This window comes from Molossus molossus, unplaced genomic scaffold, assembly GCF_014108415.1.
Source record: "Molossus molossus isolate mMolMol1 unplaced genomic scaffold, mMolMol1.p scaffold_m16_p_6, whole genome shotgun sequence".
NCBI lineage: Eukaryota > Metazoa > Chordata > Mammalia > Chiroptera > Molossidae > Molossus > Molossus molossus.
This window is the reverse complement of record NW_023425399.1, coordinates 39,858,797-39,881,862: the sequence shown is the minus strand read 5'-3', so window position 1 is coordinate 39,881,862 and position 23,066 is coordinate 39,858,797. Positions and strand designations below refer to the sequence as shown.

General features: G+C 41.6%; 1 protein-coding gene across 1 annotated transcript in view; it reads left to right on the top strand.

The window, feature by feature from the left end:
- Positions 1–23,066, top strand: part of KIF16B (kinesin family member 16B) — a 342,743-nt gene that overhangs the window by 181,645 nt on the left and 138,032 nt on the right. Inside the window, exons 16-17 of the mRNA XM_036244893.1 lie at positions 3,980–4,062; positions 5,647–5,735. Coding sequence (XP_036100786.1) covers positions 3,980–4,062; positions 5,647–5,735 — 172 coding nt within the window. The remainder of the gene's footprint in view (positions 1–3,979; positions 4,063–5,646; positions 5,736–23,066) is intronic.

Genomic DNA, 23,066 nt, shown 5'->3' with positions numbered 1-23,066 from the left:
TGCCCATTTTTAAATTGGACTATTTGTCTTCCTTTTGTTGAGTTGCATGAGTACTTTATATATTTTGGAAATTAACCCTTTATCTGATGTATCATTGGCAAATGTGTTTTCTCATACAGTGGGTTCTCTTTTCATTTAGATGCTGGTTTCTTTTGCTGTGCAGAAGCTTTTTAATTTGATGTAGTTCCATTTATTAAATTTTTCCTTTGTTTCTCTTGTACCTGGTGATGTATCTGAAAATATTCTGCTACGTGTGATGTCTGAGATGTTGCTGGTTACATTTTCTTCTAGGATTTTTATGGTTTCATGAGTTACATTTGTTTTATTTTATTTTTTATTGTTGAAAGTATTACAGATGTCCTCCTTTTTTCCCTCCATTGACCCTCTCTTCCCCGCTCCCACCCCCCCTTCTGCTTTCCCCAAACTATTGTCTGTGTCCATTGGTGGTGCATATATGCATATAAGGTCTTTTGTGGATCTCTTTCCAACCCCCCCCCCCCCCCCCACACACACACTCCTTCCCTCTGAGGTTTGTCAGTCTGTTCCTTACTTCCATGTCTCTATATCTATTATGATTGATAGCTTATTTTGTTCATGATGTACCATAAATATGTGAGTTGCATTTAAGTGTTTTATTCATTTTGAGTTTATTCTTATGTATGGTATAAGTACGTGTTCTAGTTTCAGTTTTTTGCATGTACCTGTCTAGTTTTCCCAACATCATTTATTGAAGAGACTGTCTTTACTTCATTGTGTGCTGTTGCCTACTTTGTCAAATATTAATTGAGCATAATGGTTGGGTTGATTTCTGGGTTCTCTATTCTGTTCCATTGATCTTTATGCCTGTTCTTGTGCCAGTACTAGGCTGTTTTGATTACAGTGGCTTTGTAGTATAACCTGATATTTGGTATAGTGATCACTCCAACTTTGTTGTTCTTTTTCAAGATTGCTGTGTCTATTTGGGGTCTTTTTTTTTTTTTTTTTTTTTATTCCATAAGCTTTTGGAGTATTGTTCTAGGTCTTTGAAATATGCCATTGGTATTTTAATAGGAATTGCATTGAATCTATAGAGTGCTTTGGTAGTATGGACATTTTAATGATGTTGAGACTTCCAATCTATGAACAGAGTATATGCTTCCACTTTTTTATAGCTTATTTTTTCAAAGTCCTGTAGTTTTGTGAGAATAGGTCTTTTATCTCCTTGGTTAAGTTTGTTCCTAGGTATCTTGATTTTTGTTGCAGTGCTAAATGGGATTTTTTTGGATTCTCTTTCTGTGTGTTCATTATTGGTGTAAAAAAATTCCATCAATTTCTGGATGATAATTTTGTATCCTACTTTTCCAAATTTGTTTATTAAATCTAGCAGTTTTTTTGGTTGAGTCTTTAGGATTTTCTATGTATAATATCATGTCATCTTCAAATAATGACAATTTCACTTTCTCCTTCCCAATTCGGATGCATTTTATTTTTATGTGGTTGCTGTGGCTGAATAAGAGTGGTGAAAGTGGACTTCGCTGTCTTGTTCATGTTTTTAAGGGAAATGCTTTTAGTTTTTGCCTTTTGAGTATGATGTTGCCTGTAGGTTTGTCATATATGGCCTTTATTCAGCAAAGTGGGAATAGAGAGATTCTACCTCAATATGATGAAGCACATTTTTAAAGTCAGGTTTGTTGAGTAAGGAATACAATAAAGGAAACAGAGGAAAACCTTAAAAAATCCCCTTTTACGTGCCAGGTGGCTAACACACATTATTATTTAGATGGAAACAAGGAAAGGTCATGGGTAGTTTTATTTTCTCTTATAACTCCTTAAAGGCAGTTTTACATATATTTCATGCAAATACACAGAGAGGGGCAAGATTATTTTTAGTGATTTAATATGAGATAAACTGTGTTTCTGAAATACTATTCTGTTTTTTCCATTAACATATTTTAGCAACTTTCAACTGGTATAGCTGGGCATTTGATTAAAGTGAAGGAAAAAAAGGATTCGATTTAGAGGTAATTAACACCTCAAATGTCATTGCCTTATTAATCTCTAATGTCATTTTAAGAGTGTTAAACATACATAGATTCTAAACAAGGCTGTTTAACGTTTGACTTTCTGGGTAGCACACGATTCTGAGTCTTATTCATAAAAGGTACGGGAAACACCTTTCTTAATTATGGTAATGTGCCTTTCCATAATTGGAAAATATATGAATGCAATTTTATATGAGGGGGATAAGCAGATTGTAGAGTAGACCATTTCTACTGCTGCCCTTCTCAGCCTCCTAAAATATTGACTCCATTTCCAGTAATAATAACCACCCTTCACTTGTCCCTTTGTTATGATCTAAATCTGTTAGGTTTTAATCACATTGAATTTGAAACTTCTTGCAGAATCTGAAGTAATATGATGAATAGGCAGGTAGATGTACTGGTATAAGGCTCCAGAATGGCTGTCTGGGGTTATGACAATTCTAGGGTCCAGGTGAGAGGTTGGTGACTGTGATCAACCAGAGGTAACATGCTCTGTGCAAAGGAAGCAGCCATCAGCAGGTAGGGGATTTTTGCCAAGTGATATCACAGGTCTTCTGATACTATATCTTTCAATATTTGTAGGGAACCCAGAAAGAAATTGAGACTTTTATGTGAAAACTGCAGGATTTTAACTGTTGGCAACTAATAATTTTGTTTTTTAAATGTTGCGCAGAACACACCTGTGAGCTGAATTTTGTTCTGGCCACCTGGTTCTGAGCTTGGGAGCAGCCTTCGTCCTAGCCCTCCAGGTTCTCACATCTGTTTCTGTGTCATCTGTCCTGTATTGGTTCTTGCTACTGTTTCAGGTGCCTGGCATTTTGGGTGTACTCTATTTCCTCCCCTCTCCAGACATAGCAGGCCTGTTCTCCTGTTTAAGTCTCAGCTCTTCCCTGTGGTTACCCAAATTGGAACGTCTTTTGTCCTCCAGCTGTCCTGTGAGACCCTGGTTATTAGTTCCTTGGTACAAAGCCTATCCCATCTATTGCAGCCTGTAATCATCACTTAGACGTTCAGCACCTCACTTCTAGTATGTGTGTCTTATCGTCACAAAGAAGTTGCATTGTTTTTCAGGGCAGAGATTGAACATGGGGGTCCATTCTGAGGCATGGTAGACTCACAGGTGTTGATGGGACTGGATAAAATAATGAATCTCTCCTGGAACATCACTTCCCTTAGATTCTTCCAGTGACCAGTAGCTCACTGCCTTTCCTGGCACCTGTACCAGCTTTTGGCAGCTCTGACCTTCCAAAGGGTTTGCTTGCTTATTTGCTTAATCAAGCTGAAATGTGCCACGGATTTTGTCACCCTTGGGCATTTACATTGACTTCTTTAACCCCTGTGCAGTCATTTTCTGAATAAGCAAGATATTAGTCAATCAGGGGTTTTTGTTGTTTGTCTGAATTGACCATCTCAATTTGAAGAAGGTTTTAACAAGAAGCAGTGTTTTTACGTGGAAATAGATACTACATGTACAGATTCTTTTCTGTCAAACTCTGAGGGAGATTTTGGTAATAGTGACCTCTACTTTGTCAGTTTTACCATGTTTTCTTTTGAAAGCACTTTCCTTGCAGAGTTCTATTTTTACTGAAATTATAAATATTTCCTTAATTTGTGACCATATGCTTTGCTTGATGTTACATCTCTTTGAAGAACTTATTATTCTCTTCTCAACAATCAAAAGTATAATAAGTTTTAGATGTCATAACATATGGTAATGCTTGAAATCATTCCTTCTTCGTTGGGTAACATGAGCATTGTGATACCTGGCTGTAAAAATAAAAGTATTTGCACATTCAGAAGTGGCTTATGAAACAGACGTTTGAGATTAAATCTTTCTCTTATTATTATTGTTTTACAGTACACTGGAAATTGCCAACTCAATAATAAAATTATGTTACTGTGTTAACAACTGTCCAGGTTGCTTACTGAAACTCATTGCTGTTTTCGTGTGCTCCTAGGTGCGGTGATACTCTTGGGAAGGACCAATATGTTTCGCTTTAACCATCCAAAGGAGGCTGCCAAGCTCAGGGAGAAGAGGAAGGTGAGCAGCATGAAATCTCTAGGAGTTAGCTCTGACCTGGGTGGGGCTGTGGCTGGGGCATCTCACACTGGCTCTAGAAGTTTGATTTACTGCAGTACAGAACCAGCACAGTTCTGTAGCCTGGATTAATTCTAGGGAGTTTGTTTCTCAGCAGATTATTGTAAGCAAGTAAATTTCAGAGCAGGAGAACAGCTCCTTCTGGACCCTTCTCTTCAACCCTCCACCCTGCAGAGGTGTTAGATATCACTGTGCATTAAGTGGAGAGTGACTTCCACTTATGAGTATCTATGTTAGGAGTTAATCAGTATCAGAATCACTTTCATCCAAAAGCTTGCTTACTTTTATTTGTTTATTTGACATTTTCTTGTTGTGTGAGTAAAGAGGGAGTTTAGGACAACTGGGAGAGACTTCATCTTGGTTGCATAGGGATATCCAGAGGTGCCATTCTTTAAATGCTGGGTTGGGTGGTGGCCAGAGGACCAGAGAGACAGGAGAAGAAATGAGAGGGAGAGAGATCTGTGTAGGGACATGATGCTGTCCTTAGATTGAGGAAGATAGTCAAGACCGTAGCTAACATCTCTATGAGCCAGGCGCTGTGCGAAACTGCCACACGTATTCTGCTTTATCTCTCTCGCCTTGTGTCTGCCCCCAGCTCACAGGTGATCCAGATAAGAAACAGACAGGTGTTCCTTAGCCAGTGAGTGCAGAGTCAGGGCTGTAGCCCTGTCCTGCCCACCTGGAAGTGTTTGCCATCACCTCTGAGTTACACAGGCTCACATCTCAGCTTGCTTTTCTAAGGGCTGCACAAGGTTGCCAGGGAGAGCTGCAAACCTCAGCCTTCTCCAGGCTGCTTGTTCCAGCCCCTCAGGCCTCTTATGCAGTGGTTCTCAAACTTCCTAATGCTACAACGCTTTAATACAGTTCCTCATGTTGTGGTGACCCCCAACCATAAATTTATTTTTGTTGCTACTTCATAACTAATTTTGCTATTGTTATGTTTTAGGTGACCCCTGTGAAAGGGTCTTTGGTTGGACCCCTAAAGGGGTTGCAACCCACAGGGTGAGAACCGCTGCTTATCTGTTCTAGCCCAGGGTTTGCCTGCAGGGTCCTTTTTGATACACAGTTGCAGAAAATATGTTTGCCAATAGCTTTGTGGAAGCAAAATAGGTCAGGCTCTTATTTTTGGGTCTCTTTTCCCTCTCTCTCCTCCACCTATGACACTCAGTAAGTGTACACGAGTGCTACTGATAACAGGACAGTGTTCCCGCAGGAGTGAGGATAACAGAGATATCATGACCACTTCCCTCAACATTAATGCAGCATGATCTCTTGGTCAGGGAGACTATCAGGGTGTGGAGCTCCTGGGTAGTTCTCCCAGTTCCAGCATGCTAGGACCCTGCTATATTTAGCTGAGAGTTTAGGGTGGAGACTGCCCCTGATTTACCATCCTCAGACAGACCAGCTGGGATGCATGCTAGTGGGGAATGTGTGCACTTCACTGCTTCTCCTCAGTTGAAAGTGTTGAGTTCAGAGCGCTGGCCTCTGTCTGCTAAGGTAACGGCTCTACCCTATGTATACTCTTAGAGTGGCCTTCTGTCCTCCTTCAGCTTGTCCATGACCGACCTCTCGAAGTCCTGTGAGAACCTCTCTGCAGTCATGTTATACAACCCAGGGTGAGTGAACAGCAGCTTCCCCTTCCTGTATTTATCACAGGGGTGGTGTCTATTGTGTCAACTCCATTGAAGTCACTAGATAAAAAGAACAGTTCTGCAACCTGTCTCCTACCAAGTCAGCCCCTGTCATTTTCCAGGTTTCATTGTGGCCCTTGCTATATACGTATGCAGTTTTACTTGGTTATAATCAGAAAATAAATGAGATTACATATTCTGATTTGTTTTGTTTGCCAGACAGCATAATAAGCATTACTAAAGGTTGTTACAAAATTCATTTTCATAACTAGTATTCTAGAGTTGGCACTTTGGTTCTCAGTGCACGATCTGTCTTTGGCTGAGGCATTTTTATTACATTTTATAAATTTATTGTAGTAACAGAGACAGGTTTGATTCTTAGGGCACAGTGTAGCCCAGGAAATTATGTTCACAACTTTCCAGTGCTGGGGAGCCTCTGAGAACACAAACAGTGTGTTTTAAATGGACTTCATGGCTCAGTGACCTCGGCTGAGCAGCTCAACGACTAATTGCTTCATGGTTTCATCAGTGGCATGGGGGTAATAATGAAAATGTCTTAAAACGAAACTAAGACAAAGGACTTTGGGGGTCCTTTCCAGTTTTGTGAGGTTCCACAGTTTATCATTCTATAAAGAAAATATTATGTAAAATAATTAAGTTAAATCTAAAAGCTAAATAAGTTACATCAAACTGATGACACCTCTAGCGCTGTCATTTATTTAGTGGTTACTGTGTGCCAAGCATGTCACTCCCATGCTTAATTCTCACAACTGCCTGTTTTGCACAGGGAGTTCATACATGTTTGCTCGCCCACATTCTGTCGTCAGTGCTCAGGGGCGAGTCCAGGTCTCTGATTTCCACCCATGCTCTGACCATGGGGCTGCTTCAGACCTGGGGCCTGTTCCATTGCCCAGGGCCTCTGGCCCTGCACTGCTCACAAACCCTGGGCCCAGCGCAGTCCCTTCTCAGCTCAAGTCAGTACTCTTGTTCATGGAAAGCAGAAGAGCTTATAAGGAATTTCTTTACTGTCATAGGAGTTTAAACCTAGGAGGTACCGTTAGTCACATTTCTGGATTTCTTATTTTATGGAAGAGTTGAAGCCCAGATCTGACACCTTACTTGAGTTAATAAATAAATAAATAAATAAATAAATAAATAAATAAATAAATAAAAAACAGTTAGTGCTAGCTACACCAGGGCTGCTGCAGGCTCCTGGGCCTCTCCCTCCCTTCAGAACTTCTGGAAGTAAAGCAAGCAGTCGACTCTCTTGTCAGTTGATGAGAGTTGTGCTTATTAAATAAATCTGCCTTGAAACAAGCCATATTGATAACCTTCTCAAAGCAATGGAGTACCGTGACTTTGGAAGGCATGATTGCTGTAAGTCTTGAATTCCTTTCAGCAGCAATTTTCAGTCAACGTCCTGCAAGAATTTTTAAAATATGCAGTACCTGACTATCAGGGGTACTGACTGCTTCTCCCTCAGGGGAAAAAAAAGACAACATCACAACATCCAACACAGTAGCCATCTGGTGTGAATAAATCAAAATAATACCTTTTTTTTTTTTTGCCAGCTCAGCCTATTTTTTGGTGTGCTGTAGAATTTTAGTCATTAGTTTATGTGTGCCATGAGATGAAAAAGGTTGGAAATCACTACCTTCTAGTAATTTTACTGCCTTTTGTCATGATTGAGTTAAATCATTTATATGCTCATTTTAACTTTAATATATGCGGTCCTCAGTGATAATTTCAGTTTACATAGTGTGATCCATCTATTCTATATTTTTTATTTAATTTAATTGTTCTGGTATATGAAGAGCACTTGCTTGGAATCATCTCCCAGTCCTGGACCCAGTTCCAATCTTAGAATCCAGGTGTCAGCTTCATTATCCTTGATGGTGGTACCTTTTACTCTGAAACCATTTGGCTGTGGTTGTTTAGTGCCTTTGAATACCAAAAGTCGATCTGCAATTGGCCTCTCCTCTAAGATACATGGTCTCCAACACAGGGCCTCTATCTTGCGTGTAAAGACAGGATCTCAGTTCTTTCCTCCAAACACGGGAGACTATGTAGTCCTCTGAAAAGTAATGCCACTTTTTGTCATTTGCTTGTTTTTAAAATAGTTTTTCTTAGTGTTTATAAAATGTAGATCAGAGTGTCATAATTTTCATCAAAACTTTTCAGTGACTTTCTATGGTCTAAAAATAAAATTCCAATCCTTTGCCGTGTTACTAAAGCTGTGCCCGCCGTGCTCTCCTCAGCACATCCTCCATGTGTCTGGGACTGTGGCCCTGGCTCAGACTCACCCAGACTAACCATGCCTTTGTTGCTCTTCCTTTGCTAGTTTCAGAACTTAGAATGTGTTTTAAGATGCATCCACTTGGGCACTGGCCAGTTTGGCTGAGTGATTAGAGTGTGGGCCCATGGACTGAGGGGTCGGGGGTTCAATGCCTGGTCAAGGGCATGTACCTGGGTTGCAGGTTTAATCCCTGGCCCCTGGTCGGGGTCATGCAGGAGGCAGCCAATCAGTGTGTCTCTCTCACATAGATGTTTCTCTCTCTCCCCCCCTCCCTCCCTCCCCCTCCCTCTCTCCTCCCTTCCACTCTATTTTAAAAAATCAGTAGAAAAATATCCTCAAGTGAGCTTACCAACAACAAAATAGATGCACCCATTTGCCCTACAAGGCTTAGTACAGACCATCTCTCCTCTGGAAAGTATTCCCCTCCCCCCCCCCGCCCCATTAAAAGTGTGTTCCTTCCTCATGGTACTTTGCTCCATTTCTGTCATCTTCAGTTTGTTCTTCTTTGTAATGGACACTCATCTATCCACAAGGCCTCTTGGAGCACCTCTTGTGAAGCAGGCAGGTCCTAGGACTGGCACAGTTGCAAAGGCCACCAAGAAGCTCAGTGGACAGGTAGCTGGAGGAGAGAAACAATGGCAGGGAATTTACAAATAAATGCAGAAAGTGAAAATGAAACTAACATGAAATGTCTTGAGGCAGTATTTGAACACAGTGATCAGGAAAGGCTTCCCAGTGGGTGGATGTTTAATCTAAGACTTGAGTGAATTGAAGGAGATGGTGCACAGAAAGGGGGAGAGAGGAGAGTATTTCAGGCAGAGTACAAAGTAAGCACAGTGACTTCAAAATGAGAAGCAGAAAAAGGGGCAGAGTGGAGGGAACTTAGTAAGCACAAAGCAGAGTGGTTGGGGGTGAGTCTATACAGTTAAAGTAGGGCCTGGCAAGCTCTGGAAGGAGTTGCCTCTTTTCTAACAGTGCTTGGGGACCACTAGAGGGCCTTGAGAAGGAGAGTGACTTGAAGATGTGAATGCTACAAATAGGTGTCATTTGGAGAAGTAGTACAGAAGCAAGAGACCAGTTAGAAGCGATTTCCTTAGTCCAAATGAAAGACAGTGGTGGCTTGGGTGTGTGTGGTAACCATAGACATGGAGTATAATGGATCAAGGGTGAGTCCCAGGTTTGGGGTTTAAACAACTGGGAAGATGGTGTGTTCATTTCTGAGATGTGAGAAGCAGGGAGGACCCTCTTGGGCCTTAGGGTAAGAGTTTGGCTTATGTGAGTGTCTTTCCTATTAGACTGGAAGTTTTTCAAGGTCAAAAGCTTGTCTTATTTTTGTATTTTAAAATGTCATTCACAAAACATGCTTAGTAAGTGTATAGCAAACAGATTAAGAATGAAATTTTAGCCTAGCCAGTATGGCTCAATGGATTAAGCATTGTCCCATTGACTGAGAGGTCCTGGATTCAATTCCCAGTTACGACACATGCCGGTTGCAGGCTCAATGCCCAGTGGGGGACGTGCAGGAGGCAACCAATACATGTTTCTCTCTCACATCAGTGTTTCTTTTTCTTTCTCCCTTCTTCTCTAAAAAAACAATAAAAACATATTCTTTTAAAAAAGAATGAAAATTTAATGAGATACAGTGGTCTTTTTTGGAAAGGCTTTTTTTTTTTTTTATTTACTAATTTTCTTCAAGTATCGATGTTCTGAATAACAGAAAATGGCATATTGTGCAGAGGCATGCATTTCTGCAGAAGGGGTCAATTCCCAATGTACACTGCGGTTTTTTAGTAATGTTCAGGATGTTCAAGCAACAGATAGGAAGAGGGCCTCATAATAAAATGAGGGATTAGCCCGGCCGGTATGTCTTAGTGGTGGAACGTCGGCTCATGCACCAAGAAGTCCCAGTTCAGTTCCCGGTCAGGGCACATGTCCAGGTTGTGGGCCAAATCCCCAGTGGGGGGCATGCAGGAGGTGGCCAATCAGTGCTCTCTCTCATAGATGTTTTCATCTCTCTCTCCCTCTCCCTTCCTCTCTTTCTAAAATCAATAAAGAAACATTTTATTTTTGTCTGTATTTTATTTATTTATTTTTTAATTAATTTATTTTTGTTACAGATGTTTCTCCTTTTCCCCCCTCCCCCCTCCCTGTCCTGTCCCCAGCTTTGTTGTCCATGTCCATTGTTCATGCATACATGCATATAAGTTCTGTGGTTTATCTCTCCCCCACCACCCCCTCTTCTGAAGATTGCCATTCTGTACCCCACTTCCACGTCTCTGGGACTACCCCATTCCTCAGACTGTTATGTTCATTATGTTCCACAAATAAGTGAGATCATATGATACTTGTCTTTCTCTGTTTGGCTTGTTTTGCCTAGGATGATACTTTCCGGGTCCCTCCATGTTGTCTCAAAGGATAAGAGATCTTTCTTTGTTACAGCTGCATAGTACTCCATTGTGTATATGTACCACAGCTTTTTTATCCATTCCTCTACTGATGGACATTTGGGCTGTTTCCAGATCTTAGTGCTTCTATGAACATGGGGGTACATATATTCTTTCTGATTGGTGTTTCAGGCTTCTTCGGGTATATTCCTAGAAGTGGGATCACTGAGTCAAATGGCAGTTCCATTTTTAATTTTTTGAGGTAACACCATAGTGTTTTCTATAGTGGCTGCACCAGTCTGCATTCCCACCAGCAGTGTACTAGAGTCCCCTTTTCTCCACAACCTTGCCAACACTTATTGTTTGATGATTTGTTGATGGTAACCATTCTGACAGGTATGAGGTGATACCTCATTGTTCTTTTAATTTGCATCTCTCTGATGATTAGTGATATTGAGCATTTCTTCATATGTCTCTTTGCCATTTGTGTGTCCTGTTAGGAGAGGTGTCTATTTAGTTCCTCTGCTCATTTTTTAATTGGGTTCTTTGTTTTCCTTTTGTTGAGTTGTATGAGCACTCTCTATATATTGCAAATTAACCCCTGTCTGGTGTCCCCGCACCCTGCAGTTCCTGAGGGTGGGCAGCTGGATTGCACCAGTGTCTCTAGGGCTCCGGCTTCCCACTGCTGTTGTGAGCTACTGGACCACTCAGGCGTCTGTGTAGCCCCAGGTCCAGCCCCTCCTGCTGGGGAGTACTGCTGCCCCATGGGGCTCAACTCCTGCTCAGCTTTTTCTGTAGTTTTTGGGGATTGTTCTCAGATGCTGGTCTGTGCCTCTGTTGCCTGGGGATGGATGTCTTCTCCCCAGCCTCTGTTGCTAGGAGCATATCTCAACTCTGATCGGGCTGCTACTATGGGGGATGGTGCTGAGTTCCAGGCTGTCTGAGGCTTCTGCGACCAGCACCTTGGGAGCTCCATTACTGTGCACCGGTCTGTGTTGACACAGAGTGTCCACTGCTCCGATGGTGCCAGGTGGGCTGGTAGGCTCAGGTTGCTGGGCCCTAGCCGCTCCCACTGCCTCCTCCCGGGGAAGACCTGGGATCTTCAAAACTGGTGGGACCTCCCCGAGGCGCAGGGAGAAGCACCCTGAAGGGCTGCTTACAGCGGTAGCCAGCTGCTCCAGTCTACAACACAGGGACCTTCTGCTCCACGTCTCTGCACTGCTCAGGTTTGGTCATCCACTTTCACCTTTACTCACACTCACTCACACACTCACCCTCCCTCCGGACCTGCCAGCCACCATCTCTCATAAAGAAACATTTTAAAATGAGGAATTAGGCCACGGTCGTTAGAGAACTGAAGTGAGAAGCAGTCTGTTTTAGACTACATTATAGTCAGCAAGGGAGATGGTTCTAGAGGCATTTGATAATACCATTATGCCTCTTGTTCACCTGGCTTCAGTTAACAGACCTATTTTGTCTCTGCCACCCCTGTAATACTGATTTGTAAAAATTCAGATTAAAATTACTGAATACTTGCCCTGGCCAGTGTTGCTCAATGGTTAGAGCATCAGCCCTTGCACTGAAGTATCACAGGTATGAATCCTGATCAAGGATATGTACCTGAGTTGCAGGTTTGATCCCCAGCCCCTGTCAGAGTGCATGCGAGAGGCAACCAATCGATGAGTCTCACATCAGTGTTTCTCTCTCCCCCTCCCTTCATCCCTCCTTTTCACTCTCTCTAAAAATCAATGGAAAAAATGTCCTCAGGTAAGGAATAACAACAAAAAATTGCATAATACTTCATCTCCATGACTTCATGCTCCGTTCAACTTCCACCTGCTGTTGAGAATGGTTGTCCACGAATTAAAACATAACTGGAGGGAAATGTCCTGCTCTGATTTATAGGAAGCAGACACCTCGTGAAGTTGACTGCTCCAGCAACCTGGAAAAATTAAGCAGAATTTAATCTATAACCATGCTCTTTATACCTTTGTTTGTTTGTTTGTTAATCCTTACCGGAGGATATTTTTTCATTGATTTTTAGATAGAGTGGAAGGGAGGGAGGTAGAAAGAGAGAGACATCGATTGGTTGCCTCCTGCACAACCCCAATCAGGGCCAGGGATTGAACCTACAACCCAGGTACGTGCTCTTGCCTGGAAATCAAACCCACCAACTTTTGGTCACAGGAAGACACTCTAACTGCTGAACCAAACTGGCCAGGGCTATACCTTTTTTGATGCTATAGGTGTAAATACCCTCAGCTTAAATTAAGTACCATGCGATAAACTGGAAGAACGTTGAGAGAAATATGGGCCCTGGCTAAATGCTTGTTATTTAAATCCGGATAATCTGCTTAGACACAAGAGCATGTTAGTGTCTCAGGATGGAAAACAGACTGAGATGCTTTAACAGTTCACATATTTGAGAGTTGGCTGTGTGTGGAGAATCTGTAAGTGGCTAACGCTGGGTCTCTACCTAGGAAACTGGCACACTTATGTGAAGGCAAGGCTGTCTATGCCTCAGGGCAAAAGGCGATGGAATAGCAGTCCGTCCCCAGAGGGAGGTCCTCTGAGAGCGAAATGGTGGGAGTTGAATGGACTCTCTTCCTATAGCCATGCTTTGTAATGTGTTCGGTAACAGAAAACCAGAGGCTTCCGGAAAGAATCTTTCTCGACATGGAGATTACCTCCAGTGAGCATCATGGAATATGGTCATAAGCCTAATTCACAGGAAAGCCACTTGTTCTCAAACCTTATGAAAACCAAGCATTTTTTCCTATCTGAACATCTCCAGTATTCACCCTATTAGGTGCACTCTCAGGGCCATAGTACACATCACCTGTAGTGAATAGCCAGTGTCCGTATCAGGAGAGGGGAGATCTGGAGGGGATTGTAGAGGTCATACAGAGCCTTCCTCTCAGAAGCCTGTGGTCTGGTGCTTTCTTCTCTGCTTTGAGGACATGAAGATAGAAGTCTATAATAATGCCTTAGGTTGGAGGACAAAGCAGGGAAGAAATATTAACCAAAGGTTTAGTTCTGGATACCCACCCCCAAGGAAGCCCAAGTGACTCGCCTCAGCTGTGCTTGAAAATTCTATCTAGGATTCATGAATGAACTGGATTCTGGGCCCTGAGATGTTTGCAAAGTGGAGCGCCAGGCTGGAGAAAAGATAGTCTTGGAGAGGAATCATTTGTGAGCAAACCAGAGGAGTGCTGTCAGGAGAGAGTCATGCTGAGGGCTAGGAAGGAATAAGAGGACCCTGTAGATTACGGCCTGACTTGGGGGTGTGCTGAAAGCAAGCGTGGGTATGTGCAGTTTGCTTTCGAGATGGTCAGGTTCTGTAGGCACCCTCAGAGTATACACATGTGTTACATTTTTACAAATTTTCCTTAGCATGATCAGAATTTAAGATTATGATTTAAATGTATGCCCCAAATACAACAGAGAGTTTTTTCTATGTCCTCATAAGCATTTGCTAACTAACTTCTTTACTCTTTTAAAAATTGGGGTATACAATATAGGAGCACCAACATATATTAAAAATCTTCTGGAGGACTTCAAAGGAGAAATCAACAGCAATACAATCATAGCAGGGGACTTTCACACCCCGGTCACATCACTGCATGGGTCCCCTAGAAAAAAAATTAACAAGGAAACACAGACTCTAAATGAAGCGCTAAATCAAATGGATTTCATATATATCTACAGAGAATTACACTCCAAAATTGCAGAATTCACATTCTCCTCAAGTGCACCAGGGACATTCTCGAATATAGACCACATGTTAGGGCACGGACTAAGTCTCTACAAGTGCAAGAAGATAGAAATAATTTCAAGCATCTTCTCAGATCACAGTGGCATGAAACTAGAAATCAATTGCAGCAAGAACATGCAAAGACATTTGAAAACATGGAGGCTAAATAGCATGTTATTGAACAATGAATGGGTTACCATGGAGATCAAGGAAGAAATTTAAAAATTACTGGAAACCAATGAAAATGAACACACAACAACACAAAATCTATGGGATGCAGCGAAAGCAGTTCTGAGAGGGAATTTCATAGCACTGCAGGCCTACCTCAAGAAATAAGAAAAATTCCTAATAGATTATCTAACCTCACTACTTAAAGAACTAGAAAGCAAACAAAAAGAAAACCCCAGAGCGAGTAGAAGGAAGGAAATAGTAAAGATCAGAGCAGAAATAAATGACATGGAAACCAAAAAAAAAAAAAAACAATTCAAAGGATCAATGAAACAAAGAGCTGGTTCTTTGAAAAGATAAACAAGATTGATGGATCCTTAGCTAGACTCACCAAGAAACAGAGAGAAACCAAACACACAAAATCAGAAATGAAAGAGGAGAAATAATAAAGAGGAGACACCACAGAAATACAAAGGATTGTTAACAAATATTATGAACAATTATATAGCAAAAAATTCGACAATCTAAGTGAAATGGACAAATTTCTAGAAACACATAGTCTCCCAAAACTAAACCGGGAAGAGATAGAAGACTTGAACAGACCAATAACAACAAACGAAATTGAAGATGTAATCAAGACTCTCCCTGCAAACAAAAGCCCAGGCCCGGACAGCTTCACGGGGGAATTTTACTGAACATTCAAAAAAGAACTAATACCCATTCTCCTCAAAGTGTTTCAAAAATTCAAGAAGAAGGGAGACTTCCAAACTTGTTTTATGAGGCCAACATAATTCTAATTCCAAAACCAGAAAAAGACACTACAAAGAAAAAACTACAGACCAATATCCCTGATGAACATAGATGCCAAAATCCTGAACAAAATACTAGCAAATCGAATCCAGTAATACATCAAAAAAAGTATTCACCATGACCAAATGGGATTCATCCCAGGAATGCAAGGCTCGTACAATATTCGCAAATCAATAAATGTGATACACCACATAAACAAAATCAAAGATAAAGATCATATCAATAGATGCTGAAAAAGCATTCAACAAAATCCAGTGCCCATTTCTCATAAAAACGCTCAGCAATCTGGGAATAGAGGGATCATATTTCGACATAATAAAGCCTATATATGAAAGACCTATAGCCAACATCATACTCAATGGGCAAAAACTAAAAGAATTTTCCTTCAGAACAGGAACAAGACAAGTATGCCACTTTCGCCACTCTTATTTAACATAGTACTGGAAGTCTTAGCCACAGCAATCAGACAGGAAGGAAAAAAAAAGGGATCCAAATTGGAAAGGAGGAAGTGAAATCGATCATTGGAACAGAATAGAGAACCCAGAAGTGGGCTCAAGACAATATGCTCAATTAATATTTGACAAAGGGGGCAAGAGCATACAGTGGAGTAAAGATAGCCTCTTTAATAAATGGCACCAGGAAAATTGGACAGCTACATGCAAAAAAATGAAACTAGACCATCAACTTACATCATACACAAGAATAAATTCAAAATGGATACAAGACTTAAATGTGACTCATGAATCCATAAAAATCCTAGAAGAAACTGTAGGCAACAAAATTTCAGACATCATACACAGCAGAATTTTTACTGATACATCACCTAAGTCAACAGAAACAAAGGAGAAAGTGAACACATGGAACTACATCAAACTCAAAAGCTTCTGCACAGCAAAAGAAACAACCACCAAAATGGAAAGGCAACCCACCCTATGGGAGAGCATAATTGCCAAAGATATATCAGATAAGGGGTTAATTTCCAAAATATATAGAGTGCTCATACAACTCAACAAAAGGAAAACAAAGAACCCAATTAAAAAATGGGCAGAGGAACTAAATAGACATCTCTCCAAACAGGACATACAAATGGCTAAGAGACATATGAAGAAATGCTCAACATCACTAATCATCAGAGAGATGCAAATTAAAACAACAATGAACTATCACCTCACACCTCTCAGAATGGCCACCATCAACAAATCATCAAACAAGCGTTGGCGAGGATGTGGAGAAAAGGGGACTCTAGTACACTGCTGGTGGGAATGCAGACTGGTGCAGCCACTATGGAAAATAATATACTGTTACCTCAAAAAATTAAAAATTGAACTGCCATTTGACCCAGTGATCCCACTTCTAGGAATATACACTAAGAAGCCTGAAACACCAATCAGATAGAATATATGTACCCCCATGTTCATAGCAGCACTATTTACAATAGCTAAGATCTGGAAACAGCCCAAATGTCCATCAGTAGACGAATGGATAAAAAAGCAGTGGTACATATACACAATGGAGTACTATGCAGCTGTAAGAAAGAAAGATCTCTTATCCTTTGAGATGACATGGAGGGACTTGGAGAGTATTATCCTAAGCGAAACAAGCCAAGCAGAGAAAGACACATATCACATGATCTCACTTATTTGTGGAATATAATGAACATAGCAGTCTGAGGAATGGGGCAGTCCCAGAGACGTGGAAGTGGGGTACAGACTGACAATCTCCAGAAGAGTGGGTGGGGAAGGAGATAAACCACAGAACTTATATGCATGTATGCATGAACAATGGACATGGACAACAAAGCTGTGGACAGGGTGGGGAGGGAGGGGTAGAGGGGAATCAGTGGGGGAAAAGGAGTAACATCTGTAACAAGTATAAATTAAATATAAATAAATAAAAATTGGGGTATAAAAATGTTCCACCATTACTATTTTTAAGTACACAGTTTAGTAGTGCTAAGTGCATTCACATTGTTGTGCAACTATCTCCAGAGCCCTTTTCACCTTACAGAATTGAAACTCTGTACCCATCAAAAAATACCTTCCCTTCCTGTCTTCACCTTGTCCCCAGTCATTACCATTCTTCCTTCTGTCTCAGGAATTTGACTGTTTTAGGTACCCCTATAGAAGTGTAATCATGCAGTATTTTTTTGTGATTGGCTTATTTCACCTAACATAGTGTCTTCAAAGTTCATCCATGTTGTAGCACATATCAAAGGTCCTCGTTCCTTTTTTAAGTCTGAGTAATATTGTATTGTATGTATATACCACACCTTGTTTATCCATTCATCTGTCAATGGACACTGGGTTGCTTCTACCATTTGGCTGTTGTGAATAATACTTTTATAAACATGGGTGTTTGAGTCCATGGTTTCAAATTTTTGGGTGTATACTCAGAAATGGAATTGCTGGATCATTTGGTAGTTCTGTTTTGAATTTTTTGAGAAACTGCCATATTGTTTTCCCTAGCAGCAATACCACTCGACATCCCCACGAACAGTGAACACAAGTTCCAATTTCTCCATATCCGAGCCAACCCTGTGTGTGTGTGTGTGTGTTTTAATGATAGTAGCTATCCTAATGGGTGTGAGGTGGTAACTCATTGTGCTTTTTCTTTACTCTTTTATTTTTCTTCCATTTTCTCAAGAATGTCCAATCCAGAAAATAGTATTTGGAAATACAGAAAGAAAGAGAAAATCTCAAAATTTAGATTCCCCAGTAAGTGTAGTAAACAAATGGTGAGCATAAATCTAAAATGGACCCATGTCCTAATGACCTCTAAAGCCCTGCCAAGTTTAGCTCAACCAGCTCATTCACATGTATCTCAAAATCCAGTTAATGGTGGAAATTCAAGAGCTGTTTCTAGCCAAGGAGAGACGTGACCATCTTTTCACTGAGGGGATCACTCTGGTGGCTGAGTAACAAGGGCACTGAGGAAGTGACAGGAAGGACACTGGAGGTTGAGGGCCTGACCTGATTCAGCAGCGAAGGAACCTGGAGGATAGCTGGGCTATGGAGGTGTTCAGAGCAGGAAGTCCTGAGGCTGGGTGACTAATTGGATGTGAGAAGTGAAGATAGGGACTTCCATTTTTGGCCTTAAATGATTGGATGGGGGTTGCATGCTACTTAGGAGAAGAAAGAACAGGTTGTCCCAAGGCAGAGAGGATAATGAGTACAACCTTAAAAAGTGGGTTCCAGGCCAACTTTCTCCCGTAGGTGACTCTGCTTGGTGCTCTGTCAGCCACCATGTGCCTTGTGGGAAACGCTGGGGTCTGTGTGACCTGTCCAAGCACAGGATAAAGGTGGTTCCCCATTGAATAAAACAGTTCACAAGTTCTACCACTTTTTCCTCATCTGGGACTCGAGTGAGGAAGTCAGGCGGGCTGAGTCAGCGCAGAGCAGGATTTAGTTCAGAGGGAAGACATTTGTAAAGCCTGTCAGAAATCAGGACACCAGGAGCATCATCATGGCACATGCCAAACTTGTGTTAGTCTGGGGTGTCTTTAAAGTAGGGAAAGTTGTTTCGTCCAGTCCAGACCCGTGACCCCCAGTGGTCCACATCTCACTGTAGCAAGTCCTGTGACAGAACGCCCACTATTCATCAGCCCTGCACTCAGCAGGTGCTGAGTCCTGCGGAACAGTGCAGGGCTTGGGGCCTTTACCCCATATCTGCCTTGTCACCTCTCTAGGACCAGTTGTAACACACAGGAATTAAAGAACCGACGGGGCCCCTCCTGCTCAGATGTCTCAAGAGTTTTCTCCTGCTGCTTTCAGTACTCTTTCCCTCGGATGCAAACTAGCTTCTAGCCTTCTTAATGATTGCATAATGCGAAGTATTAGCTTAATTAGTGGTAGCAGCCCTCCTCTGTTTCTTCTATTAAACCCTTATGACCACTTCTCTCGAATGATGCTGTGACTTTTTTTTTTTTTTTTTTTTTATCCTCACCCAAGGACATTTTTCCATTTTTTGTTCAGGTAGAGTGGGAGGGAGAAAGAGGAACAGAGAGAGGGAGAGAAACATCGACGTGAAAGGAACACATCGAGTGGTTGCCACCCGCACGACCGACCAGGGCCGGGGACAAACTGCAACTGAGGTACGTGCCCTTAGCAGTCTCTCAGGACCACAGGCCGATGCTCTAACCGCTGAGCCAAACCGGCCCAGGCGCCTTTTTTTTTTTTTAGTGTTTTATTTTTTTAATACTCACTTAAGGATATGTTTTCATTTATTTTAGAAAGAGAGGAAGGGAGGGGGGAAAGTGAGAGAAACATCTATGTGAGAGAGAAACATCCATTGGTTGCCAACCAGGGATCAAACCTACAAGCTGGATATGTGCCTTGACCAGGAATCAAATCCACAACCCTTCAGTGCACGGGGAAACATTTCAGCCAACTGAGCCACACTGGCTAGGGCACTCTTCTTGATTTTCAACAGCTCCATGCCTTTCTTGCCCCAGATTCCTGAGTACCAGCCTGCTTTTCTGTCTTTTAATAAAAAATCACTACCTACTTTACCCCTTGGGAATTTTTTTCTCCTCAAATTGGCTCTCCACAGGGACTCTTATATTCCCAGCTCTCTCTCTCTCTCCTGCTGTCCCCACCACCACCCAAAGCAAATCCATAGAGTCTTTTGACTCTGAGAACTTTGCTGTCTATTACTGGAGAAGAACGGGAAAGAGGGATTTTTTTTCTCTTTAAATGACCAGTGTGCTGCACAGCAAAGGAAATCATCAACAAAATGAAGAGGGAACCTATTGAACAGGGGGAAATATTTGCAAATCATTTATTGGATTAGGGTTAATATCCAAAATATGTAAAGAACTCCATCTCAATATAAAAAAATCAAACATGCCCTGGCTGGTTTGCCTCAGTGGTTAGAGCGTCGGCCTGCAGACCAGAGAGTCCTGGGTTTGGTTCCAGCCAAGGGCACGTACCTTGGTTGCAGTTTGTTCCTGGGCCCAGTTGGGGTTGTTTGGGTGACAGCCAGACAATGTCTCTCTCTCACATTGCTGTTTCTCTCTCCCTCCCGCTCTATCTGAAGATAAATGCAAAAAATTTCCTTGGGTGAGGATAAAAAATAAATAACAAACAAACAAATGAACAAAAAAAACCCCAAACACTTCACTTAAAAACTGGGCAGTCCAGCTTGTTTGGCTCCATGGATTAAGGTCTCCCACTGACTGAGAGGTCCCAGTTTGATTCCCGGTCGGGGCACATGCCCAGGTTGTGGGCTCGATCTCCAGTGGGGGAACATTCAAGAGGCAGCCAATTGATTTATATCTCTCTCACATCAATGTTTCTATCTTCTCCTCCCTTCCTCTCTCTAAAAAAGAAAAAAGGGCAGAAGATCTGAATAGACATTTTTCTAAAGAAGATATACAGATGGCCAATAAAAACATGAAAAGATTCTCAGTCTTGCTAATCAGCGGGGAAATATAAATCAAAACCTCAATGAGATATCACCTCACAACTGTTAGAATGGCTATCATCAAAAGGACAAGAAATAACAAGTGCTGGCCAGGGTGTGGAAGACAGGGAACCCTTGTGTGCTGGTGTTGGGAATTTAAATTGTGCAGCCACTGTGCAAAGCAGTATGGAGTTTCCTCAAAAAATTGAACTAGAACTACCACATGATTTAGTAATTCTACTTGTGGGTATTTATGAAAAGAAAATGAAAATATTGATTTAGAAAGATAATATGCACTGCCATGTTTATTGCAGTATTACTTACAATAGCCAAGATATGGAAACAACCTAATATATCACATCCTTATCCATTCATCTTTTGAAGGACATTTAGGTTGTCCTTCAACATAATGGAATACTTATCCATAAATGGCCAGTGTGGTCAATACCTACAGAGGAGCAAATGTCCCAGTCGTCAGGGTGACTGTCATGGCCCTGACAGTGATTCTTGACTTTCTCTATGAGATGACACAGGAAAGACTCATGGACCTGCTCCTGGAATTCTGTCCCAGCTTTGAGCTAGAAGGTGGAGCTCACCACTCCATTTTAACCCTTCGTGGTGGACCCTTTCTCTTCCCAGCACCTGGCCTGACCCTTCAGTACCTAAGGGATGACTTCTAAACTCCAACATATTCATCCATGACTCTGTTCTCCAACACTGTATTCTGTCACTTTCCACAGTAAACTTTATGCTTTGCTTTAAGTGGACAAAACAGATCTTTCGCACCTTTCTTCAGGTCACGCCTATGTATAAAACCAATCTTACGAAACCATCTATAAAACCTTCCCACTCATCTTTCCTGGGCCAGTCCTCTTCCTCTTTTAAGCTGGGTGTAGGAGAGTTGTCTCCTCAAGAGGTGTTCTGTGCATCGCCAGTTTGAGCTAAATGCTTTCTCTTTATTCTCTGGAAAGCATTCTGTGCATGCCTTTACTATCTCCTTTTCCAAGTTCATTTAACTAATGCTTATGCCTGCTTTCCCAGCAGCCTTCTTGTGGGCAGCAACCATTTCTTCCTTGTCTTTGAGTGTCCAGAAGCTTGCGCACAGAGGGCACATTGAGCTGTGGGATGTGGCCAGCAGATGTGCTCTCAGAACACAGGCTGTGTCCACTAGTAGGTCTCCAGGTGCCTTGTGCTTCTAGTGGGCCCTGTGCACTTTTTAGTGTCTCCAGTTGACTGATCCCTGTCTGTTTGTTTCTCATTCACACAGATGTATTTTATACATGTTTTGTGGCTTTCTTAAATATTGGTAATGATGGTTTATCTTTTTGTTTCTTTGGTATCATGTACACCCAAGTATGATTTTGCAATAAACTAAAAATTTGCTGCTTAGTACTCGGTTCCTCTCTGAAAGAGTTATGTCTACTTTACAAAATAATGTATCCAGTAAGATCCCACTCATCCTTAAAGCAACCATTTTTTTTGTCTTTGTTTAGCAGGCAACCTGCTGAATCTCCAAAGAACAATAGATTCTTTAAAATGTTCTGAATTATAGTAAGAGTTGGAGTTTTTAAAAGTGAAGTCCTTGCTACCCAAGAACATTTTATTAGCCCAACTGGGCACATAAATGTGGGTGTTTTGTTTCTAACATAGTTTTGGAACTTACTGCTGTCCCACATCTCAAGTTCCCTGGAAAATGGGATTTGTATGTACACGTGTGTGGTGCTTGGTGCCAGCAAAACTTTAGATGAGGCAAAGCAGCCTGGTGACTTCTTTGAGAGTTAGCTTTGCTTTGGAGAAGAGCCCAGCCAGGGTCTTTGCCAAGAAGTAATTTTGCTGCAGGGGAGACATTCCTCAACCTCTCTGTCTTTGAGAAGAAACCAGGCCCCTGCTTGGGCCCTCTCTGTCTTGCTCTGACACTGCAAACAGACAGCTAATTTGGCAGGATGTGGAAGCTTTCACAGCTTCTTGAAAGCGTTCTAAGCAAAATTGTTTACAATCCAAGTTCACTTCAGTCTTGAAGAAATTTTCCCTTGTTCCTTCTTTTCCTTTAAACACTAACCAGTGACGAGCTCTTTTAAATGGACATATTTGAATAATTACATTCTGAAGAGTAGAAACACCCAGGTTTCAAATCCAATTGGACCAAAAAAATAAAAATAATTAGACCTGTATTTGGTAAGCTATCCAAGCGGCTTCTTGGAGTGTAATAGTCTGAGATGCTGTTTGCTTGGCCAACACAGACCTCAACAGTTATGGAAGGCCCCTTACTCTGAAGATGGTCTGAAGTCATCAGCAATCAGGGGATCAAGACAGATGAGTGATAATTATTTTTAACCTAATTTTTTATTTAATGTGTTCACTATGGGAAATTTAGAAATCACAAACAAAAAAGAAATTACTGTCGAGTTAAACATGCTGTTGTACATTCTAGTCCATACTTCTGTCTATTCCACTATCTAGCATCTCTCAGTCTTTCGGTCTGTATCCATGTGTGTATATAGTGT